The 27,140-nt window shown below is 42.4% G+C and overlaps 1 protein-coding gene across 3 annotated transcripts in view; it reads left to right on the top strand.

Moving 5' to 3' along the window:
* Positions 1-27,140, top strand: part of PTPRM (protein tyrosine phosphatase receptor type M) — a 604,888-nt gene that overhangs the window by 367,067 nt on the left and 210,681 nt on the right. For 2 of the 3 annotated variants that reach the window (XM_032467106.1, XM_032467108.1), the window contains exons 12-14: positions 17,938-18,211; positions 19,592-19,628; positions 26,371-26,445. In XM_032467106.1, coding sequence (XP_032322997.1) covers positions 17,938-18,211; positions 19,592-19,628; positions 26,371-26,445 — 386 coding nt within the window. The remainder of the gene's footprint in view (positions 1-17,937; positions 18,212-19,591; positions 19,629-26,370; positions 26,446-27,140) is intronic. The other variant, XM_032467107.1, reaches the window with a different exon arrangement.

The raw sequence follows: 27,140 nt of genomic DNA, 5'->3' as shown, positions 1-27,140 counted from the left end.
GGGGAAAACATCTATTACAGTTGTGTGTCCACAGGGACGGGAGGAGGGCGATAATCACATCAACAACCAAGACGTTGAAACCGGTGCTTGAGCCTGTGAATGCAGTTCTAATTCACGCCACCCACTTTGCTCTCCTAATGGAGCGGTGGCCCCAGTTATTTTAATGCTGTTGTGGGGGAGCTTACTCAGCGGTTGTCTTCTCAGTTGATTGTGCCCTGGACCGTTACGTTTATTTTATTTTACGTTTATCTTTATTATTTTAAGAAGACCCTTTCCCTATTTCCTGATTCTTTTAAATTTTTATTTATTTTTAAATTTTTATTTATTTTTTAATTTTGTGGGGAGAGATAATTTGATTGGTTGGTTTAATGGAGATGCTGTGGATGGAACGCATCACTGCGTGCACGCTAAGCACACGCTCTACCACGCAGCTGTACCCTCGCCACCACCCACCCCCACCCTTGACCTCGGACAGTCGTGTTTAAAAAGCAATTTGTGAATCGTTTCTGTTGCTGAGAATCAAGGCCAAAATCTTAAAACTAATAGGTGCTTCACTGTATTATGAATGAACAGGTCAGAGAAGAGGGTATCAGGAAAGGAAGATGTATTTTGCTGTACTTTTTAAAACAATGTGTCCTAGGTAAGTGAAATTTCAAATGGAATAGGAAATATTTCTTGTTAGTAAAAGGTAAGCATAACTCCTTTGTTCATCCAAAACACCTCTGATTTAAAAACAGAAAGACTTGTGTCATATAACAACTGCAGTTTCATATATGAGTCAAAAATTTGTTTATTTTTATATAATGTGTCCAGATTTCTATTAAACTGAGTGGGCCTTGAGTTCATTATCACAGTAGAATGTGTGTTATTTTCATTTCCTCCTGTCATTTTTTCCCCGATGCTGCTTTGTCTTACGTAGTGAAGTAGGAAATATGTACTGATATTAAAGCCTCCTTGTTAACTTCTAATATTTCCTGCTTAACTCAAATTACTAATCAAATATGCTTTTGTAACAAATTAGACAGAAAATTAAAAATGCATCACAGGATGTTGTTTTTATCATTAGTGAGCTCTTTGTCCTTTGAAAAATCCGCGCTGTAATCATAGAAGGAGAAGGCCAAGTGTTCATTCCATTGAGGATAAATAGGCACTAAAGCAGTTGCGTTGATTTTAAGAAAGTGCGTCATTCGTCCCAGACGTGTTGGACTTGATCCTGGGGCTGTATGGGAAACGAGCTGCACTCTTCTGTGGGTCGTCAGCCTGCTCCCACGCCCCCAGTGGGATGTCACACGACAGTTTCTGTTGAAGGGACTGAGCACGCGAGTGTCAGGGAGTCTGTGGTACCCACCACCTCAGAGGCCACCGTGGAACTAACCCTTTGGCAGTAAACAGAGAGAAAGCAACCATTATTCCTGCTGTAAGGTGGGAGATAATCCTGCATTTTTGTCCTAAGAAGTTTCTTGTTTTAGGAATTACAGTTGTTGACATCTGATTGGCCATGGTTTAGAAGTTTGATGTTATAAAGTATGGTCGAGGTTGTTTTTAAAAAATTTTTTTCAGGCAGCGGCAATCCATGGAATTGTCTGCCATCTGTAAGTCCAAGGCCTTACTCTGTTGGCACCCACTTCGGGGATGCCCCCTTCATGCAGGGAGTCTAAGCACTTCAACATTACAGGGTTCTTGAGAGGATTAAATGAGGTAATGTTTCTAAAACACTTCAGACCATACTTTGCACACGCTAAAAGCTACGTAAGTGTTTTTTCTCGCTCTGACACTCTTCAGACTGTACCCATGGGAGGTTTGTGTTGTTTCTTTTCATCTGACCAGCTCTAGTCCTCTAACTTTTCCTTTGTCTCATTCTTTTCGAATCCAGTATTGCAAAAAATCTAATATGATGTGGAAAATAACTTAAGAGTTTAACAATGGTCTGTATCAATAAAATCCGAAACAGAATTCCTGTGAACTCTGGTATCTCTACTGCATTTAAAAATTTGACCGCCTCTGGCTACCTGTTTTATATGTTTGCCAGTTTGGGGGGATTGGTATTATAATAGGTAATGAACGCTACTCCAGCCCCAATTCTGTACAACAGCTCTTTAAAAAAGTGAGGTGTTTCCCGTTGACCCTGAGTCCTTATTAGCTCATAGTGGTTTTTATCAGCTCTACTGAATACAGCTGACCCTAAAACAAAAAGGAAGCGATCTTCTGTTTAGAGCCACCCTGAAAGTGCAGTTTGCAATGTCGAGACAAGTCGCCTGCTTGGCTCAGTGGAGGCCGAAGTTCTCTTCACCCTTGAAGCATCTGATGCCTCTTCCCCTTTCTTAAAAGAGAGATATTTGTGATTCAAGAACCATTTTATCATCATTCAGTCATTATGATTACGTTCGAATTTATTTTCCAGATTCTGAAAATTATCTTTCTAATCAGAATAGTTTTGTCCAATAGTTTGATCTTGGCTTAGAGGTAAATAGTGATTTGCAAATGTATTTTTTTTATTTGTTCATAAAAAAGTTTGTCTTTTTATGTTACTTTCTTGCCAGAATGACAGTGTTATTTTGTGAAAGAAAAAAACTATAGTGTAGAATCTTGCAATGCAAAGTTTACCTTAAGAGCCAGAGATTCTGTAACTTAAAAGTAGGTTCATTTTAAATTAACCTATTATAAGTCAACATATAATTTCAGATCTAAGCAATGCTTTGCTCTAAATTAATTAGAAACTACTAAATCTATCAATAATTAATAATCAATTACGGCCTAAAATACAGGATAGTATCAGGTGTCATACACAACCTTTTGGACACATGGAATCACTCTTTGCCCCTTTGGCATGCTCCTTTGGCATAACTGTTCTAATACTCAAATAAATACTCTGATTATGCATTACTTAAGTTGCAAACCTCACTTTCTAAGATGAGTTCTAGGATATAAGGAAAGAACATACTCTCTGGAGTTAAATGAGCCTAGTTCCAAATCCTAGCTCTCTCAACAACCAATTTCTTACCATCTCTGATCCTCAGGTTGCACACCTTTCCAGAGCAAGGATGGTACCACCTTAGCTCTCGGAGTTGTTGTTGGGATTCCATTGACTAGTCACAAGCACAGTCCTAATACCTGGGGATACCAAGGGACCTGCCGTGGGCTCTCTTCTCTCGTGGGGTTGGCACTCTAGACGCAAGAAAACAGCACGGAATGTGTCCCCTATGGCAGGGGTGAGGACGGGTGCCAGGGAGCCTCAGGGCAGGGGCTGTGCGTGGGAGGATCAGGTAAGACTTCAGGGAGGAGCTGACTCTCGAGCCAGGTAGCTGAATCTCAGCAGATGGACGTTGTCCAAGAGATGTAAGTGCCATGGAGCTGTGATGCAGGGGAGGTTAAGTATGTGGCAGGGACTAAACACTGAACAAGAAGGATAAGTTCCAGGAGGGCTAGGAGGACTAAGTTTTCCTGACCTGAGGATGAGAAGTGTGTTATGATCACAGAGGGGTGGGGTGGATGGAGCGGGAGGGAGCTTGGGGCTCGGTTGGACGATGTTATATCCACACCACGGAGTGGAGGTGTGTCCGGTAGGCAGTGAGCAGCCGTTCCAGGGACTCAGGTAGGGGGAAATGTCAGGAAGATCAGCTGCAGCGGGGAGGGTGGGTTAGCCGGTGGGGCGTGGGAGAGGGCCACGGATGAGGCACAGCCCAGAGAGCATGCCAGCCCTGCCAGTGCTCCTTTTCTTGGGCCCCGTGAAGGTACCGCTCTCTCTTGGGGAAGGAGTCTTGTAAATGCCAGGTGCTAATTTTTATGAGAAATAGGGCCTAGAGGAACCGAAAACACTTAGTTTTATTAGAAGAGACTGTATCACCTAATCAGAGTGATTGGTGACATTAACTGTTTCAAGTATTATTAAAGTAAAGACTGGGACACCAGAAATTGACAAACTAGCTTAGCAAAGACTCTCTGAGCATTTACTAGAAATTACTTAGTGTGTGAATATTTTTATTTCTGTATTTTTTGTCAGTTCCACATTCACATTACTAACAGCTATTTAGTTTCACAAAACAACATCGTCTGTCATATTAAGTTAATGCTGTTCATTTCAACATTGCTGACTGTGTGACATTCCTTATATGTAACTCCCAAATATGTTTGTGTTTTATAGTTGCTTAAGAGATACAAGCCTTTTACTTTTTTCTTTTAATTCTTATTTTTTATTGAAGTGTAGTCAATTTACAGTGTTAGTTTTAAGTGTACAGCAAAGCAATTCAGTTATACATGTACATATATATATATAGATTATTTTCCATTATAGGTTATTATAAGAATTGAATATACTTCCCTGTGCTCTACAGTAAGTCCTTGTTGTTCTTTTTCTTTCTTTTTGTTTATTCTTTATTTATATATTTAACTTTTTTTTTCATTTTTATTGAAGTGTGGTCGATTTACAACATTAGTTTCAGGTGTACAGCAAAGCGATTCAGTTATACATGTAGACAGGTGCATGTATTTTTTTTCAGTTTCTTTTCCATTACAGCTCATTACAAGATACTGAACATAGAAAATCCCAGTTTTCATACGCAGTCAACAGGTGGCAGGTTCGTCCCTCTTGCTCCAAGGAAGCTTCTGGATCTGTGTCTCTTGCTTATCTCTGCCTCCCTTTGCTGTGCCGCCCTGACCCCGTTGCCCCGAGCCCATGAGATGATTACATGCATCGGGATGCGTTTGCAGCGCCTACTGGCTGATGTGGTGGGGCCTTTGCTCACGGGAGCCAGAGGGCTCGTGCTCCTCCCGGCTCCAGAAGGAACAGGAACAGATGCCCCGGGAGCTCAGCGGACGAGTGTGGCTCACTCTTGGCTGGGCCAGGGAGGGCCTGAGTTGCTTGCACCGTTTCTCCCTTTCTCTTGCCTGCTGCCCGCTAAGGCACCCATGCTTGTCCCTGCTGAGGTCCCTGCCTGAGGTGGGAACTACAGGTGACGTGGGTGTCCTGTTTGGCGGAAGTGCCATATGTTGTGCGTGGCTGTCTCCCTAGAGGTGTGAGCACCCCCACCGCACTGCCCAGAAGCCCAGAAGCCGTCGTCGGGGGAGGGAGCAGGCTCCCTGAACTCACTGCCCTTTGACGAGAGAAAGTTCTGTATCTGTCCCCACGCCCTATCTGGACCTCTCATAAGCGTTAACAGTGGAATAATTTCAGTCTCAAAAAAATAATTTCAGTCTCAAATGCAGTCTCATTTGCAAACCCTGAGTGCCAATAGGTTGCAAATGCCTTGAATCCAACAACATAGCACCTAAGCAATGAATCTCAGTGGTGCTGTGTCGTTTGCTCTTGGGAACCGCTGGGGCGTCCTTGTCACGGCTGTCGATTCTGGGGAGTTCAAGGGATGCGTTTGTAGAGGTGCTCCAGGCCGAGACTGACGGCCTTCGGGAGAGAGGGGCTGGGAAATCTCGACAAAGACTGACTGGTTCGACTTAGATGTGCCTCCTTTTCACTTTTTAAAAGCACTTAAAGTATTAAAACCACATCCAGGATGCTGCTTAGAGCTGTGGGCTTTCAGAGCCAAGAAGCTGCTCAGAGAGGACCCGGCGTCTTCCTCAGGTCGCAGGACCTTGTGATCCTGTTGGGGGAGCAGGCGCAGCCGTGTTACGAACACTGTTTCATGTCATTCCCTTCAGCAGATCATTTTATCAGCAGGCACTTAGAAATAGATACAATGCGAGTGCTTATGACAAGAACTTTAAGCACCCAAAAGTGCTGATGTGCCTTTGGTTTCATAAAAAATTATTTTATTAAGTGTATTATTATCTTACGCTTGTGTTGGTTACCAGTATTTGGTTTTCAGCCTCTTGATTTGATTAATACTCAGTGCTTTAGTCTGTTAGGTAGCAGAACGACTGGGGAGCAGTGTTAGTTTTTCCCCCCGTATTATCGTACCCTTTGGAGTATTTCTCTAACTTACGTTCAAGTCACCATGCTAGGATGGTGGTGAGCTGTATGGGAGAGTCTGGAGTGCACTGAGCAATGTGACAGGAGGGTGGGGTCTCAGCGGTGGGTCAGGATGTGACCTGACATCCTCAGGTTTCAGCTGAGGTGGCCAGTCAAGGGCTGGAAGGCAGGTGTCCGTCGGTTGGTGGGTCGGTCTCCCAAGGAGAGGCCCCCCCTCGGAGGTCCTCGGAGTAAATGCAGGTAAAACCACACACAGGGAGTGACGTTCGACTGGTACTCAGGAGTATTCGTTAGATTATGAATTCGATGCTGAAAGTGAGCATTGTCCTAGGCTAATCGTTGTGTAAAATGTATGTAAATGTAACAGGAAACGCAAAATGATCACACAATGATTCTCATAATTCCGCTTCTGAATATCATTCAGTACCTCAGACCTAATTAAGTGTGCAATAACTGTTGAATTGAACCTCATCTTTTTCTTGTGAGCAGAAGTCATTATCACTGAAACCTTTATAGGTAAGAAGCTGAAGGTCTGAAATCTCCTTTTAACTAGTTGGATATATAAGGAAGAAGCCGGGCCTAAGTGTATATTCTCATCTCTAAATAAAATTTCAATACCATGACCCCGTCTAGTGCAGAAGCGTAAAAAAATACCCTACCTTTACCCTTGGATCAATCTTATTTTTTTAGTGAGAAGAGAAATTCAGAAAGATGACTGCAAATAAGCCGTTGCTGTGAACTCAGACTTCAGCTGGAAGGTCACTATAATCTGGCGTGTCTGTACCGACTCCTTTAAAACTTGTCCTGCTCTCACCTCTCAGGGTCACTGACACCCCCCTTTCCGCCTTTACCTTCCATCCCCGGTAGATGGGAAAGGGGCTGGGTAGTGGGCCAGATGAGCAGGGGGATGGATGGTTACCTAGACTGTCACTCTGCAGTGTGCACAGATGTCGAATTACAATCCTGGACACCTGAAATTTACATTTTTGAAAAAGCTGGGAACCTTGAAGAATTATTACAAAGAATTCTCTAAAAACAAAGAATTCTCATCAAAATCAAATAAAAATGTAACGAAGGCTGAAAAATTAATTACTAGCTAATTGATTAGAAGAAAAATGCTCGCATGGGCCAGGAACCTGGGGCTTGCATCTGGGCCGCGCTGGTCACTACTGTGGGACCTTGCGCCACCCTGTGGGCTCTGAGTCTTTCTTTGGTTCTGAAATTGAAGTCCAGTGCACTCCCCAGCCATTTCAGCAGCGCTGTCATGAGAGGAAGTGTAGGTGGAAAGAGAGTTCTTGGTCAACTGAAGTGCTAAGAAAAGGGTAAAACTATAATAACCGGGTCTGGCTTCACCAAACAGGTGGATAAGATTGCTGTTCAGTTTTTACTCCCTGTATTCTGTGCTTTTGGTAATTGCTTAAAATTTCTAATCATTACAACCCTTTAACTTTTATGCCAACATACTTCAGTTATCACTTAAATAGGATCTACGTTATAATGGAAACCCATACTTTGACAACAATTTTATGGTAGTCGTAAGAAATGTGTGTTTGCATGAATATTGTGGGTTCATTCTGTAAGATCATCAGAGTTTTAGAGGACCTGTTGTTCCATCCAGACATCACAGTGGTGAGAACGCATCGTTGGTTGGAGGAGTTACAAATAATGGCCCTTTCTTGGGAAGGAAGGTGCGGAGGGGTTCAGCATCATACAGTACGCAGACACCCACGGCGTGGAGTTCAGAGATCCTGGGTTTACATCCTGGTGCTGATCTGCCCTGTGCTCCTGGGCAAGTGGGGAACTGTTCTGTCTCATTCTCCTCCTCGATTAGACTTGAGTGATAATGTCTACCTCAGAGGGTGGCCAGGAGGTTAATGACAGTGAGCAAAGCCCTCAGGACAGCCTCTGACACGCAGACGTCCTCTGCTCGATGTGGGAAGGCTTTTCTTACTTCCTGTTGATGCTCTTCTGGTCTGTAATGATGACAGTCACTTGTAGATAACACAGGAACCCCTTTTATTATACCTGCGTCTTAGGAAATTTTCTGGGTCCTAATAAAATATTCCTGAACCTCAGTTACGATCTGAACAGGAATAATAATTAGGAGAATAAAGAGCGAGGAGTTGTTGTTACTTGGATTGAGGAGCTATAATGTGACAGGCCCGGGCTCGGTCCTTTGTGGAGTGGTTTCCAGTCGCCCAGAGAAGACTAGTCAGATGCCTATGCTCCGTGCGCAGATAGGGGAACTGAGGTCTGGGGTGGTTAACAGCCTTGCCCTCTCTGTGCGACACTGTGTGACCCATGGGAGGCACACTGTGCCTCCTGGGAGGCATCCCCACCACAAACATCGTCCCTGCAGAATCTCTTTGGAGCCAACACGGTTACATTTTCCTTTGCAGATGTGGGCTTTTCTGCAAACTTAACGTCCTTTGTTGAGAAGGTGTTGAGAAGATAACATTACACCTCTGTTTCTAGGTTACGGTCATTGAAATCTTTGGGGTCGATCTCTAATACTTAGTTCTTGGAAGTTAAAAGCAGAGCTTTTTTACAGTTGTTGTTTTCTTCATGATGGTCTGTAAGCTAAGACTTTTTTCATTTTCCTGGTCAAGCCTAACTCCATCAGAACCGGCTGGCTGTAAACCAGCAAAATGTCGAGTGCTTGAAGGACTTGGATCGAACAGATTTATTTTCATGTATTGAATTGTTTGAATCAAATTCATCAGTCTGTCTTTGTTGATATGCAGGCTCTTTTTCATTTCGCTGTTTCTAATAGTCCCCCGTGAATAAAGAAAGAAAATGCCAGTTCTTTCAAAATGCTTATTAATAGTTTCTTAATTGTTCCCTCTTATTTACTGAAGAAATGTGAACTGTAAGGGCACCTTAAACCCTCTGGGCTACAGGTGGTTTTGTCACAGTTTTTGAATCTTCTGTCTGTTGCTAAAATTGTTGAATGAAAGGAACTCTAAATACCTGACTTCCAACCAAAAATGTTTCCTTTTTTCACTGGGGTACATGTAATCACAGAGACCCAAATGTCATTTGATGGTAAAACCTCAGTTTTATATTACGACGTTGGTTTGGTTTTTTTTTAAGACTTATTATAGCTGAACTGCTACAGTGCGTGTTCACAAAAGGGGCTAAATCCCTGATTACCACGACCACCAGCCTTTACTCACCTGACTTTAGGTGAGTTTCATCGTCTTGCAAAATACTCTGGATTCCTTTACTGCCAGGGATCAGGGATCATTTTTATGAAAGTTGCTTTGAGGATAACAACGTCAGGCAGCTCTTGGAAAATTCATTTTGGAAACTGAGTTTGTTCTTCGAGAACCCTTGAAAAGAAGCTCCAAGAATGGCAGGGGAAGCTATTAAGGACAGAGGTATTGGAGCGTTTATACAGTGAAACTTAATTTGACTTTCCCTCGAACTCCATTTCAAACGTGCTTTGGGGCGTGAAAGTAAAGGGCCCAGCTTCCCTTCCCCTGTTTCTCACATTTTCTTTTTTTCCAACATACTCCCGTCTGAAGGAGTCCGGATATTAGATGGGAGCTCCAGTCTGGTGGTCCAGGCCTCCCAGGCAGGTGCACAGGCCCCCTCACTGGGGGGCATCGCTGGGCCTTCCATGGAGAAGGCAGAGCAGTGAGGCTGCCTGGGGACCAGGGAGGCCAGCAGGAGCCCCCAGTGCCAAACCTAGCACCACCTCAGAAACAACACAATACATCATTGTGGACCCAACCATAATGATTACAATGGATAGCGAAAGAAGTACTAGAATTGAGAAATTATGGACCTTATAACCTGCTGAGTGATGACAGAAGCTAGGGAAAGTAGTTCCCAGTTTGCCTGAGGGTGATCTTGGGAGAGGTGGAGGGCGCAGGCGCCTGTCCACTGTCCGCCCAGAAAGCAGGGCACCTCCGTTCTTGTTCCTCGCCCTGGCATCACAGGGGGATGTGGCCAGAACAGCCAGCCCGGCTGCCATGCCCGCAGAGCGTTCTTCCAGGAGCTGGGCGGTGTGGAAGCTGTGAGGGGGGCCCTGCCACTCCTGGGGTTCCTCTGGGGGAACTCGGGGGCTCTTGGGGCAGGTCTGCTGGGACCTTGCAGTGTCTGAGCCAGAGCCTAGTCTGCTACCCTGCTTCCTCTGTCCTGTTGATGAAGGGCCGTCCTGGGCACCGGGGGTGTTTCCAGCAGTCTCTGGTGAGTCTGATGGGAAGACGTGTTGGGACGTCGGTGGGGTTTCGTCCGCACAGGTGGCTGTAGGGAATGGAGATTGGGAAGCCAAGGACATTTTCTTTTCTGTTTGTTGTTGTTGCTTTATCTTTAATTTAGGGAGAAAGTGGGTGGCCAGAGGCAGCACAGGACAGTCTTCAGGTGGCAGTGGCAGTCGGAGCGTTTGGGCACGCGGTCCCGGGGCCAGGTGTCCTCAGGGGGGTTGATGGGGACCCTCACCCTCCTCCCCTGCACCGCTTGCACTTTGTACAAACCTGGGGCAGCTCCTTGTCCCAGTTCTTTGTTGGAGGGACGTACTTCTAACACCCTGAGGCTGCGCTTCCCAAGGGTGGGGACAGTCCGTGCCTCGCTCATTTGTTTCTTCCTTCTACTGCCTCGGTTTGTGCTCTGAGCAGCGCCCCCTTCAGTGCACCTGCCGTCTGCCCAGTGGAGTTTATATTCCAGGTCACCTGGCCAGCACTCTTGCTGCTTTTAGGGGCTGAAAGATTCTGAATTGAATAGTATACAAACATACAATAATGAAACTATTTAGTGTGGCTTTGATAGTATTTGGTTTCTTTAGTTTTATTCAAGTCACCGGTGCTATTTAAGAAAAACAAGCTTTAAAAATGGTAGCTGACTTTGAATTCTAATTTTTAGAGTCATATGTTTGTTACGAAATTGCGATGATTCAATTACGATAAACATCAGTGGAAAGGAGAACGTGCAAAGGAAAATGTCTTGGCTTCTTAAAAGGGGGAGAAGTCACTCTTGGAAGATGTTCCATCTCAGGCTGATTTACTCGAAATTTGGTGCCTGTTGTGAAGAAGAACAACACGTGGCCTCTTACATGGCTCCTCAGCCGAGTCTGACGTTCTGGGTGTCCTTTTATTGTCCCAAACTTCCATAACTGAAGGATTTTCTTTCTTCCTGCCCTCTGTTCACAATACAGTGCTGTAATTGAGTGCGTATTTCTTGCCCAGCCTTTCAGCTGTAATTAATATTTTATTATATCAGATTTTATAACTAGCAGAGCTTCAGGGGTACAGGGCCACGTGCCCAGGCCTAGCTCACACGTGTGCACACACGTGCAGAACACTAGTAACTCAGGGATGCCAGGCAAGCACCTTACGATGAATTACAGCCAAGAAGACATAAATTGTACTTGTGGCACCCTGAAAGTCATCCACAGCAACCTTACCTAGACCAGAGCCGGACAAAGAGACATTAAAGTTGCCAGTATAGACTGTTCAGCCCCGCAAGTCAGTTTCTGCTGTGCGGCGTGCTACCCAGTGCCCATTGTCTGTGTAAAACTAGTTCTCAGTCTGCGTCTGTGAGCACATGAGCAAGATGTGCGCGGACGGCTGCTTCCAGCACGAGTGTCACGTGAATCCTAGTCCCGCTGACAAATGACTCCAAAAAAGCACTGAATTCTCATCAAAAGCAAATAAAAATGTAATGAAGGCTAAAAATTGATTATTAGTTAATTAATTAAAAGAAAATACTCACGTGGACCAGAAGCTTGGGGTTTGCATCATGACCTTTCTTTCCCTAATTTTAACCCAGTGACAATATTTTTATGATGTAGTTTGGTTGTACCAGGTCATTTGGATCATGAGGGTGTCATTTCAATAAATGCTGACACGTTTAAAGAACAGGTGTGACTGAAAAAAGAACAAGAAGGAAATAAATTCTGAATTAATACGTGTATTTTACATGCTTTGCATATAATTGATACTTTCATTTTCCCTCACCCCTGGAAAAGTTAATCTTTAAGAAAATATTCATAGTAGACTCTATTCTTTTTTTTATACCTAGGGAATAGATGGTTTTTAACAAAAATTGAAAATCGAGCTAAAAGTCACTATTAGATACCATGAAATGAACATCATTCTAAGTCCTTGAAATGATCAGGGGTGCCAACTTTAAAGGACCAGCAAAAGCAACAGTGAAATGGATCGGTATGTCCCCACCTCTCTCCTCTCCTGCTTGCCTTCCGTTCTGCTATGCGGCTGGATCACCCTTCAATATTTTATGCTGTTATCAGCATAAACAGAATAAGTGGATACGAAAAATGGACTTACAACTAAGGGTTTAATCTTGAAATGAATTAGGGCACAGATTTTAAAGTCAATTTGAAATCTGCAGCAGGCATCCCCTCCAAGTCTTCGAAGTTAGAACATTTCATCACGTTCGAACTTCCGGGTTTAAGAGAGTACGTGAAAGATGTTCAGGTGTTCTTTTCCAGTTTGTACTTCGTGTGCTCTTCCGCATAAATGCAGATTTCTCAGTCTCTTTCTAAAAGCCGTAGAGTTTTGTTGTAGAAAGGCCTGGCATAAATTAAACTTTAAATTAAATTTCATTCCATAAGGAAGTTTGGATGTGGTGATGTCACATTTTTTGGCAGATTCATCTCCACGATGGATGGTGCCTTCGTACTGCAAATGCTGCAGGAAGGTTTTATGTTACTTTAAATTCCAGAACAGTGGTGGAGGAAGGCTAGGAATGGAGCGACTTTAATAAACAAAGGGAACATGAGCAGTACGTTGAAAGGAGAAGAGAATTTTAATTCAGCTCACAAAGCTAGAAACTTCTCAGTTTCCATCCTTGAGAATTTGCTTTTTTAAAATCATCCTTTAAGGAAAAACATTCAGATAGTGAGGTTTTCAAGGCTGCTTTTGAGATTACAGTTGTGGTTGGAAAGATCTTACGAAACTCATCAGTGAAATGACGTTATTCGTACAAATGAGAAACACATTAGTCATAAAGTTCTGTCACGGTACTGTTGACCTGGATGCCAGTAATGTGCTCATTTCCATCAGGGAGGCAGTACCCTTTGGCAACTGGGCAGCAGATAGGATTCAGCCATTTTTCATTAGCACTTGGACTTTGATAAAAAGGAATAGAAAAGAGCTGCTTGACCTTTCTGTGCTTAAATTATTAAAGAGCAAATAGATTTGAGGTCTGGATGCTTGCAAATCTAATTTGTCTTGTGGAGCAAGGATGAAAAGACATTTTGGGTTTGAAATTGCTCTGGTCAACTTAGTTCTTCCCTTAATGCATCTGAAGATGAGTCGATGGTAGCCATTTAAAAAGTAATGTATCTGGAGCAGAGTATATGGTAGGACATACCAGCTGGCTGAAAGGGGGGCCCATTAAATAATCATTTCGTTCTCCAATTTTCAGCTGATCCGCATAAAATTGGTGCTTGGGAAAAATTAATTGTTTTCCTCCATATTCACTTAGATGGCATTTAAATTACAAAGCGAAATTTTCTTCCTCCGAATATCGAATATCAAATGTTCAAATATCATACTTTTCAAGGTAAAGCAGGACAGCCCCTGGCACGGACTAGGCACTGAAAAAAGACTTACTGAGTTAATAACTGAGTATAGTTGGGAAAAATTAGCAAAGTTGGGGGGGGAGGGGAAGATGGATGGAAAGTGTGAGAGATGGAGATGAGAGAAGCGGGGTAGGATGCGGCTTCTGAGTCCCTCCAGTTCATGCTTACTTGTGGGTTATTCTGGGCAGACTTGCCATCTCACCAGCACTCTCGTCACAGGACCTTTTTCTTGGTCGTTTCCTCCTCTGTTAACTCTTGGGTGGTCAGGAAATGAATACAGAGTAAACTTAGGATGGCATTTTAGTAAAGCAAAGCATGTTAATGAGTATCAGTGTATTTCCTCCCCACTACTACGTATAAAGTATCTAAACTAGAAATTACTTCAGGACGATGCTGCGCTTCCAGAAATAGGACTTCATGGTCCACTTCGTTCTAGGTGACATAAGATGCAGAAATGACTAAATCACGCTCATCCTTCTCCAGGACCATACAAGACTTAAAATTAGCAATCAGAGGGCACAGATGACTCTAAGTCTTCACAGCAAACGTGTTTTTGTGAGTTTGGAGCAGAGTGAGAGAATGTCAAATGGGGGGACAGATGGTAAGCCCCCAAGAGAGGGTTCATGAGAGGGTCCCAGTCTTTTTACAAGGTAGGGTCACCTGCTGAGAGTGACAGAAGATTTCAGGTGTTGGGAAGATGCATTTAGGTAACAACCTCAGGACCAGACCAGGGTGAAGGCATAGAGGAGAGGGTATTTGTGGCAGGAGAATTCAAGCTGTCTGAGTGGCTGTGCTGATCTTTCATCTAGTGGAGTGAGAATCGAGTTGAGAAGCAGGTGATCACTGTGTCCAGGGCTGTGTGTGATGAAGTCCCTGGGAGGAACCAGAGCTGCAGAGGACACCAGCCAGATGCTGGTGTCGCTGCAGAATCCAGGAGAGTGTGCTCCCTGGAAATCAGCCACGACATAGACAGAGAAGGAATTGAGGTCAGAGGCATGGTTACAGTCTATAGCTCCCTTGATGGGATAAGTGAGAAAGAGTTGCTACACGACACTCAAGATATATTGATCACGGGATCTGGTGTGTGTGTGGGTTATGTCAACCTGAGCAAGTGAAGATGCCCGGGGGGTAGTTTCGCAGGAGTGCCTTAACCAGGACTTTGCAACAGGTGCTGCTTGGACGGTGTCAACTGATGGTCAGGAGACCCCGTGTGCTGTCTAATTACTGCGTGCCCTGAAAAGAATGGGCACTTCACCTCTGAACTTCAGCTTTCTCATCAGTAAAATGAGAAATGAAACCTACACGTGCAAGGCAGCTGGCCTCACACTTCCTGTGTGGAGTAATTTCTGAAAATTTTTTTTTCTTCACGTAAATCTTAATGTTTCTACTTTGTCTTGTAGAATGAGTTTTCCAGACATTGTTTTTAAAGTGAGATTTGGAAAATCATGTCGTATAGCAAATAAATTAGAAGAGCTTGCTGATCAAAGACAGCTAGTGTTAACAATAATTTTATTTAATGGGGATTCTCTTTGCAAAGCAGTGAATTATTCTTTGACTTATCTGTTTTGTGAGAGTGGTTCTTGTCTACTGGATAAAAATTCTGAATAAAAGAAATATAAAATGTCCCTTAGAGAACCATCTAATTCTCTCATTTCATAGGAAAAAAAAAAAAAAAAGACCGAAAGACATTGACTTAAAACCCCCGTTTTAGGAGTTGGGAGTCGAGCTTAGAAGGAGGCCCCCCTCCCCCGTGGTATCCCCCTCCCCCGAGAAGGCATTGCATGGGAACGGTTACACTTTCTTGAGGCTGTTGATAATTCTTGGCGTGGCGGGACAGCCTTCTCCGTGGGTTACCTGTCCTCGGCAGTTGTGCCAGTCTTTGACTTTGACTTTGACCCTTTGTTCTTGCTATTCCATGACCTGGTATTCTGGTTAATATTTGCTGCCTACCCAACCACTCCAAAACTTAGCAGAGTTTCACTTTCTGTTTGACCGTGTCTTGGTGGGCCACTGGGGCTCCTGTGTGGGGTCTCTAAGGGCTGCCGTCACCCGAAGGCTCGGCTGCGTGACCTTCCAGGACGGCCCCAGACATGGCTGTCAGGGTTACAGAGTGTCAGCTGGAAGCTCTTCAGGACTGAGTTCAGGCCAGTGCAGGTTGGTGGGACCACAGTGGCCGGCTTCTTGCAGAGCTGGAGGGAACCAGGCTGGAGATGCACCACTCTCTCTGACCGAAGTCTTGAGTTGCCCATTGTTCCTCTGTTACCTTCTATTGGTTACCTGCAGTCATTAAGGTTAGCCAACCCCATTCTTGGTGGGAGAGATGTCAAAGAACTTGGCAGCTATATTTTAATCACCATGCCTGACTCTAGATGTAAAGAGTCAGGGAGAAGGGGGCACGAAATCAAAGTCCCCTCTGTCTCTGTCTGGGTCCCTGCCCCCCCCCCCCCCATTATAGGAAGATTCTTCCTAAACTCTTCCTTCTATGTCAGATCCGCTGTGCAGGAAGAATTCTGCCAGACTTGGAGCATCTTCCACAACCAATAGAGAGTCTCTGATGTTAGGGAGTAAGAGTCAAATTCCTGTTCTTTTTTTTTGTTTTAAGTTTTACATCACGACTCAGAAGTCCCTTTACCATTACACGGTAAACCTGCTGGACTGCCTGTCTTCTGAGCAGTCATTCTGATGACCTACAACAGCTGACTGTTACTCAGACAGAATTACAAACTGAATGACAGCTGCACTGCACAGGCGTAACAGAGTGTGCAACGTTGTACTCCCGGAAACGGGAGATTCACTGGTGCACGTTCAGAATTCACAGGGACAGGAGCGCAAAGAGGGACCTCTCGCTTTCCCCAGCAGGTGGGGATGGGAGACACCTCCCTTCTACTCTGTTTTCCTGGAATGAATGAGTGCCCGTACTGAGCGGTCAAGCAGTCGGCACTGCTCCTGCTCAGTGCTTTTCTGATATGGTAAGGAAAAGACCTGTCTCCTCACCAGAAGGACCCGCAATCTAACCTGGGTTCAGTTTCTGAAAGCTGTTTTTAAGGTTGAGTTTTTCTCAGTATTAGAAACCTTTTTTCCAACAAAACTGCACAAAAGTTCATCATTCTGGTAAATGTATATATCTCACTTAAAAAGTCCGTCCCTTCAAGGTTTCTCCCATTCTCCTAAGGTTAACTCAAAAATCTCAGATGCTGGAAGGGGTTGGGAGGGAAAGATGGGTCAGCACCAGGAAATCCACCCCTCCGCGGGGACATCTGTCCTTGCAGACATCTTCAGAGGTTACTCATTCCCATTGTATATTTGTGTGCAATTCAGACAACCTGTTCATGACTAAGTCTTAGAAACTACTTGTAACTCCAGGGCCTTGGATTTGACATTCCAGTCCTTTTTCTCTGCTTTTTTTTTTAACATCATCTCTTTCCACTGACCGAATATGGTAAAAGACAAAGGAATACAAGAAAGTATGGGAAGTTAAGCCTTGATTAATCCGAATCATCACACACTGTGTCTCGTGACTTGATAAGACTTCATGTGGGTTCATAACAGATGTCCCTGAAGAAAATATTACATTGCCTTTTTTATAAACTTGCAGTTAACCTAACTTCATTTATTAGGTAAGCTGAGTTAATCATTGACAAATTCCTTTTCAGTGACGTGGAGGAAGAACACTGTCTTGGTGTCCTGCTCACATAAACAGCAGAGAGTGTTACAGAAAAAGGTTTTTTTTTAGCTGAAGCGCTTTCCCTCTCTTCCATTGAGCAAGTGGCCTCATCCATATGTACTTGTTACTTGTTTTTTTATTTTTGCATTCTTTTTCTACTGAAGTAAAATCAGTTTACAATGTTGTGTCAATTTCTGGTGTACAGCATCATGTTTCAGTCACACATATACATACATATATTCCTTTTCGTTATAGGTTACTATACGATATTGAAATAGTTCCCTGTGCTGTATAGTAGAAACTTGTTTATCTATTTTATATGTGGTAGTTAGTATCTGCAAATCTCAAACTCCCAAGTTATCCCTTCCCACCCCCTTTCCTCCTTGGAAACCATAAGTTTATTCTGTATGTCTGTGAGTCTGTTTCTGTTTTATAAATAAGTTCATTTAATCTTTTTTTTTTTTAGATTCCACATATAAATGATATCATATGGTATTTTTTTTTTCTCTTTCTGGCATACTTCACTTAGAATGACAATCTCTAGATCCATCCATGTTGCTGTAAATGGCATTATTTTATTCTTTTTTATGGCTGAGTAGTATTCCATTGTATAAATACACCACATCTTCTTTATCCAGTTGTCTGTCAATAGGCATTTGGGTTGCTTCCATGTCTTGGCTACTGTAAATGGTTAACATTATGGACGATATCCAGTATCTTCTTTACTTGGGGTTTCCTGTGGATCCCAAAGGGGATCAGCTCCATCATCGTGAAGTATCACTGATAATACTCTCTTTTTTCTAGTGTCTACCAAATAGTTGTTGAGGAGGAACGCCCTCGAAGAACAAAAAAGACGACAGAAATCTTAAAATGCTACCCAGTGCCAATCCACTTCCAGAATGCTTCCATCCTGAATTCCCAGTACTATTTCGCTGCAGAATTCCCGGCCAACAGCCTCCAGGCTGCTCAGCCTTTCACCATTGGTGATAATAAGACATACAATGGATACTGGAACACTCCACTCCTTCCCCATAAAAGCTACAGAATTTATTTCCAAGCTGCCAGTAGAGCCAACGGGGTAAGTTTTACAAACAGGTTGTTTATTAAGGCCAAGTTCAGGGTTATGAATGTGAACACAGTCAGATTACATAAGGTGGTCACGCTTTTGTGTATTTTTCCTTGGAATAAATGTGTTTCATTCTCTCTTTTTAAAATTATTCTCACCTGGAGAAATTTATGGGAAGAAATGGATCTATTTGTATTTGTTTTGGTAGAAAGACTGTATTGTCAACATGATGGTTTTTATTTTCCGTTTTTACTTGTTACTGAAGGTTGGCCAGTAATTCTGCTTAGCTTTCTATTTTACAGGAAACTAGCATAGCTACCACACATACGTTCAGCTCATTTAAAGTTTTGTGAGATTCACAACTTCTGTCTTTTCAGCATATTCTGTCCCATTTCTTTTGATTCCACTAGAGTTCATGCTTCCTATAGCAGGGGCTAAATTAGTTATCTGTTTTTTTCCCTAAAAGAAAACAGCTTTAGAAAGATTAAATGGGAACAAAATAATAACTATCAAGTTGTTTTTGAATTTTTTCCCCTTTCCTGTTCAGACCAAACCAGAACCCTGATGAGATATGGAAGTCTCCTTAGAAAGAAGGGCAAGGTTTCCAGATACTGCAGTGGTTTCCCTCCTTCACAGTGCAGGTCTGGGCACCATCACTGACTTTTGCCAGTGAGAAGGGGGAAACTAGGGACATGATTCTTCCCCAGGAGTGTTTGCACAAGGAGAGAGTAAGGGTCTGCAGAGGGAAGGCAGAGGCCACTGGGCAGAGACATTTCATGTAGAGCTCTAACCTCACCATCTGCTCCCCAGGTACCCACCATCACCATCACCACCGCCACCACCATCATCACCACCATCACTACCACCACCATCACAACCATTACCACCACCATCACAACTGCCACCCCCACCATTACCACCACCACCACCATCACAACTGTCACCACCACCGCCATTACCACCATCACCACCATCACCACTGCCACCACAATCACAACCACCGCCATCGCCACCACCACCATCACCACCACCATCACTACTACCATCACCGCCACCGCCACCACCATTACCACCATCACCACCATTACCACCCTTATCACCATCACCACCACCATCACTACCACCACCATCACAACCACCACCACCACCACCACCACCAGCACCACCATTACCACCCTTATCACCATCACCACCATCACCACCACCACTACCACCACTGGCACTGGAGCCAGAAAATGTATCAGAACGAGGTTCAAGGAGTGAGCATTGTGTGGTTAATGCCACTCCTGGAACAATGAGACCTCTTCGTATCTAAAGAGAACTACAGAGATTTTGTTTGTCTAACATTTAAAACATGAATAGTGATTTTTTTCCCCTCTTTATTTAACACAGGAAACCAAAATAGACTGTGTTCGAGTGGCCACAAAAGGTAGGTTGAAATTGTGGGATGCTCTCCTAGTTTATGTCCTTTAAGATTTTAGATGGCGTTTCATAACTTCTTGAAACATTAGCATCATTGAAGCAAGCGTGTGGCTGCGTGCGTGCTCATGGCGATGTGCTGGGGTCATGTGGCAGTGAAACTGTGTTTCACGTAGATCTTTTTTCCAGATAAGAGGTCATCATGCTGGGTTTCAGAGCAGTTTTCAGTGGTTATCTCTTTTAAAATTCTATTAAAATTAATTTTTCTATGACCTCATATGCGAGTTTTAAACCGTGATACCATACGTTCCGATACTGTGTCCAGTGAGTCTTCATAAGCAAAATAGTAAAATACATCCTGCTGTTTCAATGCAGTTGTCTAGTTAGGAAAGCTCTATACAGTGGCGTTGCGTGGGCTTGTTTTCACTGGTGAGGTGAGTCTCTGAACCCAGGAGCCAGGTGATGTTATTGCAGAACTTCTGTTTCCCAGGCCTGGATAAAATCCTGAGAAAATGTGACTGAGGCCGAGATGGAGGGTGAACCACCGTCAGCTCACCACACAGGGCCTTCTAAGGAAGAGAGCAGCCACGCACGCGTGTGTGTGTGTGTGTGTGTGTGTGTGTGTGTGTGTATGTGTATGTACAAACTGTAATGGATCTATCTGCCTTCCAGTGTGGTTTTAACCATCACTTGTGGAAGTGTGTGAGAAACGTACAATGCTGCATTAAAACAAGGCATTATAAATTAACACTTGCCGCTAACTACGTTTTTTTTCAGACCATTAGAGTAACCCTGAGCACTAGGAGAAAGTGCCGTGAGATTTAATTCAGAAAAGATGGGAAACATGCGTAGAGCACCAGATTTAATCAGGTCAGGGTAGTCCCTTGATGAGTTCTGTTGGATGAAAATATCTTGTTTTTGCTGCTTAACGTTCAGGCAACATAGTTTGAATTTATTGCACGTGCCCATCTGCATTTTCCAAATTCTCACTGAATTCTTATTTCCTGAAGACACCTGACCTTTTTATTCAGTTAACTTGACAAACATCTCTTGGTTTCCTGTTGTATGCCAGGGCTCGTGGAAGGGACGCACCTCATTTGTATTTTGTTTGTCCTTACGGGCTCATAGCTCTGGTTCCAAGAATCTCTGGACATTGATTTTAAAACACTCAGTTCTTGATGTCATATTGTACCTGATTATGAGCCTTTAGTTTGTAAAAAATAAATTAGTAAAAAATGAAATTTCAGATACTGATGTGTTTTCTAAACTGTAATTCGCTATTAACTATTAACGATTACAGTATTCTAAGGCCTTTGAATGAGGTATCGACGTAACTTAAGACCTCCAGATCATCGCCCACACTCAGATTGCTTTACTGAATTCTGCTTACCTTTGAGGTCTCAAGAAGCCAGTTCCAGTGTGCCTAATTTATAATGCCTCGTGTTGAACACCACAGCTGAAAGTTAAAATCACTTTCATGTGCATGTTCTCATTTATTTCTTCAACAGTGCTGTCAGAAAGGAGACAGGCATTGCTATTTTTATTTTTAAGATGAAGAAAATGCATACCGGGAAGATGAATTGACTTGCCAAGGTCACTCAGATAATAACCAGTGGGTCAAAGTGTTTCACTCTATCTCACGTCTCTTCACCCAGCAGAACCAGTTGTATATTGCACTGGATAAGTGTCTAGCCTCCTTTTTACTAGAGCTGAGTCACTGCCCAGTTTGCTCTGAAAACAACGAACTGTCATCCTACTCATTTGCATAGTTAAATAATTACATAAATAACACACTAGTAAATATGGAAACCTGACGTTGGCTGTTTTCACAATAGATTGAATTAGATGGTGATTTGGATCATTTTCTTCCATCAGCCTGATTTAATCAATATTGTGATTTGTTTTCCAATTCACCAAAGGCTGATTAGGCAATCAGATGACCTGATTGACGAACTATTCCTGCTTATATTTTCTGAGTCATTTGCAGACATTTACACAGCCACAAACGCTATCCAACCAAATAGCCTTTTTGCAGGGGAAAGAGAGAAACAAATTTTAATATTCATTGCATCCCGTCATCGTTTCTGTTCATAAAATCATAGCCTTGGGAGGGAGATAGTCTCTTTCCAGGTGAAATGACACTAGTTAGTACTATTTTATTTCATCAATTTCTACAAATACGGACTCAGCAACCTCCCTTTATAGCACTGTCTAATGTTTTACCCTCTTTATAATCAGGTAATTTTACAGTTCATACTGAAAATTATTTTGCCATGCAGGAAGCCCTTCCATCCTGACTCCATAGTCAAAACAGAGAAACAGGCAGGTCTGATAACTTGACTGGCACCATACAGGAAAGATGTTTGAAATTTACAAGAGTTAAAACATCCTGACTTTTTTGCCATGCGTGTCTTGCTGACAGCATGGTGGCTTGATTGAATTTTCAGCTACTAAACCACATTCCTAAGCAGCATTCTGAATTTACAAAGATTTCACTGTGTTCCTGAAACAACTGTTGACAAATGTCTTTTAGAGAAAGCATGAAGGGGTTTTTTTTTTTTTTTTCAGAAGGATCTAATTTGTAATTTCAAACACAGATACGTCTCTTGAAGATATAGTTCATGCTAGTTATGAACTTACTGTTGTGATTATTTTAGTAATATTACAAGTGTACATTTTCACACGAATCATCTCAAATATAAAGCCTCATATAAAGTTAAACACCGGAAAAAAATCTAAGGTGTGTTATGACGTATCTTCATATGTCGAGGGACTGCCTGTGTTTTCATGTTTCCTCCTTTAGTTTACATGTCTAGATTCCTCGTACGTATCTCTGACTGTATTTTGATGGTTAGCTAAAGGCAAATTCATCATAGAATATTCTCTCTCGAGTTAAAAACACACCATATGGTGACAGAATATGCATGATGTTTGGGGTCACCCTCCCAATTCATAGGGTTCTTTTTCACCTTTATGGTGGAGTGCATAGAATAGCTCTTAGTTTTTCTTAGATTCTCCTAATTTCGATTTTGATTCTGAATCGCATTCAGATTTTGATACTTGAATTCTTTTTAAGACCCCTTGATCCACCTGGGTCTTAGCAATCAGTGTATGTGTTTTCTCTGGCTTTTACATCCCCCGTGACTGCTTGTCGGTGACTAGTAGGGTTGAACCTCTTTTGTGCTAGCTTTGGAAGACTTTGTTGATCAGTTCTAAACTGACAGGAGATACTGAAAAGGAGAAAGCGGTCTTATTAGCAAATTAGGTTTCTTGTATTAAATGAGGTTCAAAATTAATACAACCAGTTTAAACTGTATACTTTGCATTAATCTCTCATAAAATAATTTTTCCATCACGTGATGCCAGCTATGTTTCTCCTTGACAGTATAAACATTTGGGAGCTCTTTTGTGAAATACATTTATTTTAAAAATTATTTGAGTGCCGCCTGTGTGAGGCGTAGCGTAATCTGGGAGACTTTTAGGTGTAGATGCGTAAACACATCACCTTTTAAGTTTTGAGGATTCTGAGTTTGTAAAAGTTTGGGAGTTTTTTGTTTGTCTCTGTGTTTAGTGTGTTGGGGCAGGACGTCATATGAATTCACTTGTCTTTGATATGATTTGGCTGACAGCAATCTAGCTAGAAATCAAAACAAAAACTACATGAAAGCACATGCTAAATTCTTCCCCAAAGTATTATACTAGTCAGATGCTAAAGTGTAAACAACAACAACAAAAAAACGAAACCATTATTCTAATGTCATATTTTAAGGTGAATTTTCTGTGCACAGACGCTCCCCTGTTTTAAGTGTAGTCTTTTGTTTAACTTACATTTGTATTGCAGTGTGCTTTGCTGGAAGACCTTCAGGAAACTTTGAAGGATTTCTATTGTTTCAATACAGTTTCTAACTATATTCAGAAATGGGAATGTTTCTTTTTTTAATCACTAGGCTCTTTGAGAGGTTTTTCTAGACTGTTTTTCTGTTCACTGTTTTGTTCAAAGCAGTGCCATCCTTTCTAAGCCACAGTGCTACAGAATGAAAGTACACTGATAAAAGAGCTGAGAAGAATGTCTGTGGAGATGTCAAGCTAATTAAGATTCCTTTCAATTACTCATATTCAGTACCCGAGAAAACAAATTACATAGTAAGACCACTCCTATATGCTAATCTGCCATCATTTAGCTGTGGATTTAGAAATAGAAACACAAATACGATATGCATTTGCCGCTCTGCGTTTTGTAGAGAAAAGATTTCCTTTTCTTGATCTGAAGTCTTCCTAGCATATGTCATGAGGGCATGAAGTTCCCTGAGAAGCTCCTGGGGAAAGAAACCTGGTCAACTTTGTCCAGCCTGGCGTTTTCTAAATTATTTGACCCAAACTCATTTTTCAAGGAAGGCTCGAGTCCTCTGAAACCCCGTTTGGTAAGCACTGGTTCACAGAGTCCAGGAACCCCACCATGTGTAACTGAAGTGACACTTGGGGGCTGGACACACTGCTGTGTGTCAGTCTCCCGAGCGCACCTTTGTGCTAAAGGAGACCCTGAGTTTATTCCTACTGATACTTGCAGACAGAGGGCAGCAGGTTTTTCTGTTAAGGGCAGACAGGAGATACTTTAGGCTTCCTGAGCCGTCAGGATGGCCCCTCAGCCCTGCCCTTAATAAACAAGAGCAACCATCAGCCACATGTGAACAAACAAACATGTCCACGTGCCAATAAAACTTTATTTGCACTATTGGGGAGTAATGGGAACGTTAGCTGTCTTGATTGTGGTGGTGGTTTCATTGGTGTGTACATTTGTCAAAATTCATCAAAACATACATCTGAAAGACATGTAGTTTACTGTGCAAGAACCATTACCACAGTAAAGGTGTTTAAGTACATACATACATACATACTTACATAAAATTTAGGCGCTCTAAGAAGAAAAAATGGACATTCTACCCAAATAAATCCAATATTTTGTAAACGTTAAAAAAAAACTATTTGCAAAAGCAAGCAGTGGGTTGGCTGACCCCTCTTCTAAGGTGATTTGTAATGAAATTACATTTTTTTCCTCGTAACAAAGAGTAACAGTCACAAAGGGACAGTTTACAAGGCAGAACAGAAAGACCCCGTAGGAACCCTCCCTGATGTCTGTAAGTGTGCTTTTCCACTTGAGTTCTGAGCCTTTCAGCTGTGAGTGCCTGGCTCCCTGACACAGCTCTTCCCAAGGGACTTTTTGTTCAGATCGTTCACCTTTTACAATATTGGATAGATGCTCTGTTTTGATAAAAGATGATATAATTTTTCTCAGAAGTAGAATAGGTCAGATTTTCCTGTAAATAATGGAAAACAGTGCACGAATGTTGGTTGAACAATAGTCGTCTGTGACCAAGAAAGTGTTCTGTGCGTCAACTTGAAATTGGTACCAACTTTGTCACAAGTCTTAGAAATAGCATTTTACTGTTTACAATTTATTACATCAGTATGCAAAATTGCATACTGTGTCATACCAAGAAAATTATCTTTGCAATACCTCGGGAGTTCTCCATTCTCCAACCAAACTGTTAGTTTGTTCATCTCACTGAGCAAGACTGGGAAGTTTTCATTAATAACGTGTGAAAGACGATTATACCACTTTGAAACCCAGTTGCTTCTGCTGTCTGGTTCCGAGGAACAGCACTGTTTGAACGGAGCAGAGGGATATTTCAAAATATTATGCAGCAGCAGTTTTGGGTTTAATTGTCTGCAGATGGTAGATGATCTATTTTCCTTACTCGTTGCCACATTTCTAATAGCACCCAGGCTGTTCCATTTAAATTAGTAATCTTTCATGTAAGCCTGTTCTTAATTTTCCAATATTTTTTCTTTGCATCATTTTCCAGCTGCATCACGTTAGAACTGACGTTTTAATTTTCTCTCTTTTTTTTCAATATTTGTGTGTCATAAATGTTAACCATTTAAACACAACTGCTGAGCTGTGTAGGCAAACCAAGAAGCTCGCCTGGTCCGCTTCAAGAATCTTAATCATTTCTTTGGTCACATGTTAACCATGACAACTGTAGCCAAGGCAATGATCAGCCTTCATTTTTTTTAACGGATGTTTTGAGATGCGTTTTTTTTTTTTTTTCATTCCCTGAATGTGACAAAATAAAGTCCCTAAATGGAAATGCTCTGCATGAAATTTAGTTATCAGAGAACTTTCTCTATGTAAAAATGTTTTTAGTGAGAGAAGATAACATTTTTTTACAAAGTTGATTTTAGCAAGAAGAGAAAAAGATTGTGATTTAGCAGAATTTTAAATAACCTGATGCGTTTTGAAAGCCTCAAGTTTGGATCATCATAATTAGCAATGAATCTATGCTCCACTCAACAGCAGTTGGAAACACTGTTCAGTTTAGATCTTTACTGAGAACTAATGTTTTTTGTTTTTCCTTTTTTTTCTTTTCTTTTCTTTCTTTCTTTTTTTTTTTTTTTTTTTTTTTTAATGTTAGTCAGTCTATCCAAAATCTCAGCCAAAACTTGCAACGGTGTCATAGTTAGAAATCTAACTGCCTGCCTCTTTAGGGAAACAAATTCACAAAGTTCAACAGCTTGCTGTGGGGTTTTTTTTTTCTTTCTTTCTTTTTTTCTTTTTCCTTCTCTTTTTGTTGTTGTTGGAAGAAAATGGAGACAATGGGATATGCTGATGGAGATCCTCCTTGCTAGCCTGGCTTCAGTCTGGCTTTCTCTTCCCTCATGCGTGCTGACCTGGGAACCTTCCTTTGCCGTAGCTGCGATAATCGTGACTCAGCTTACGACTCCTCATGTTGGCATCGCCCCTGCTGCAGGCGACGACCAGCGGACAGGTCAGACGTTCAAGTACAGACGAGTCATCTTGCCCATCTCCCGCTCATTTTTCTCAGCTTCGTTTCCCCTCTGCATCTCCTCCTTCGCTTAAGGCTTGTTGACAGTGTCTCCAACTCTTGGTCCAGACCTGTGCCCGCGTTAAGTGGTGTGCTTGGCCTCTTCCGTGTGCACATTTACATCCATGCATCGAGCACAGACCCACTGCATGACCTCATTGTATGTTTGTCTGTTGGTATGTTCCTTTCTCGCCGAATGTTGTATGGAGTGAAATACGCCGGGCTTGCCCCAGCAGTGCCATCGGACAGGATGTCAGTCTCCACACGTAAAGCTGTCTTCCCAGTTATCCAGATGAAGCTAGAAAGGCATTGCGATTAGAGGGTGAGAGAGGTTTCTTTCCACCTCATAGGGTCCAGCTTGCACCCACATTTAGCAATACACAGCCTCATCACCAGTGTTCCTAAGTGAAGCCACCCAAAGCTGGTGTACAAACAGCTTTTCGTGAACATACAGCTGGAATCGAGCTGATTGCATTCCTTATAGATCCTTGTTTCAAAGCAAACTGTTTATAAAAAGCAGAGGCACATCTGCAAGTCAAATGCGCTGCATAATTTAGGGAAGTTTTAAAAAAAACTGAATGGCTTAGAGTCATGGAATTGAGCTGTGTGCTCCTTTACACTAAGCAATTAGCTTGTCC

This window comes from Camelus ferus, chromosome 24, assembly GCF_009834535.1.
Source record: "Camelus ferus isolate YT-003-E chromosome 24, BCGSAC_Cfer_1.0, whole genome shotgun sequence".
Classification (NCBI taxonomy): Eukaryota; Metazoa; Chordata; class Mammalia; order Artiodactyla; family Camelidae; genus Camelus; species Camelus ferus.
The sequence above is the reverse complement of the archived record's forward strand: the minus strand, read 5'-3'. Positions and strand labels throughout refer to the sequence as shown.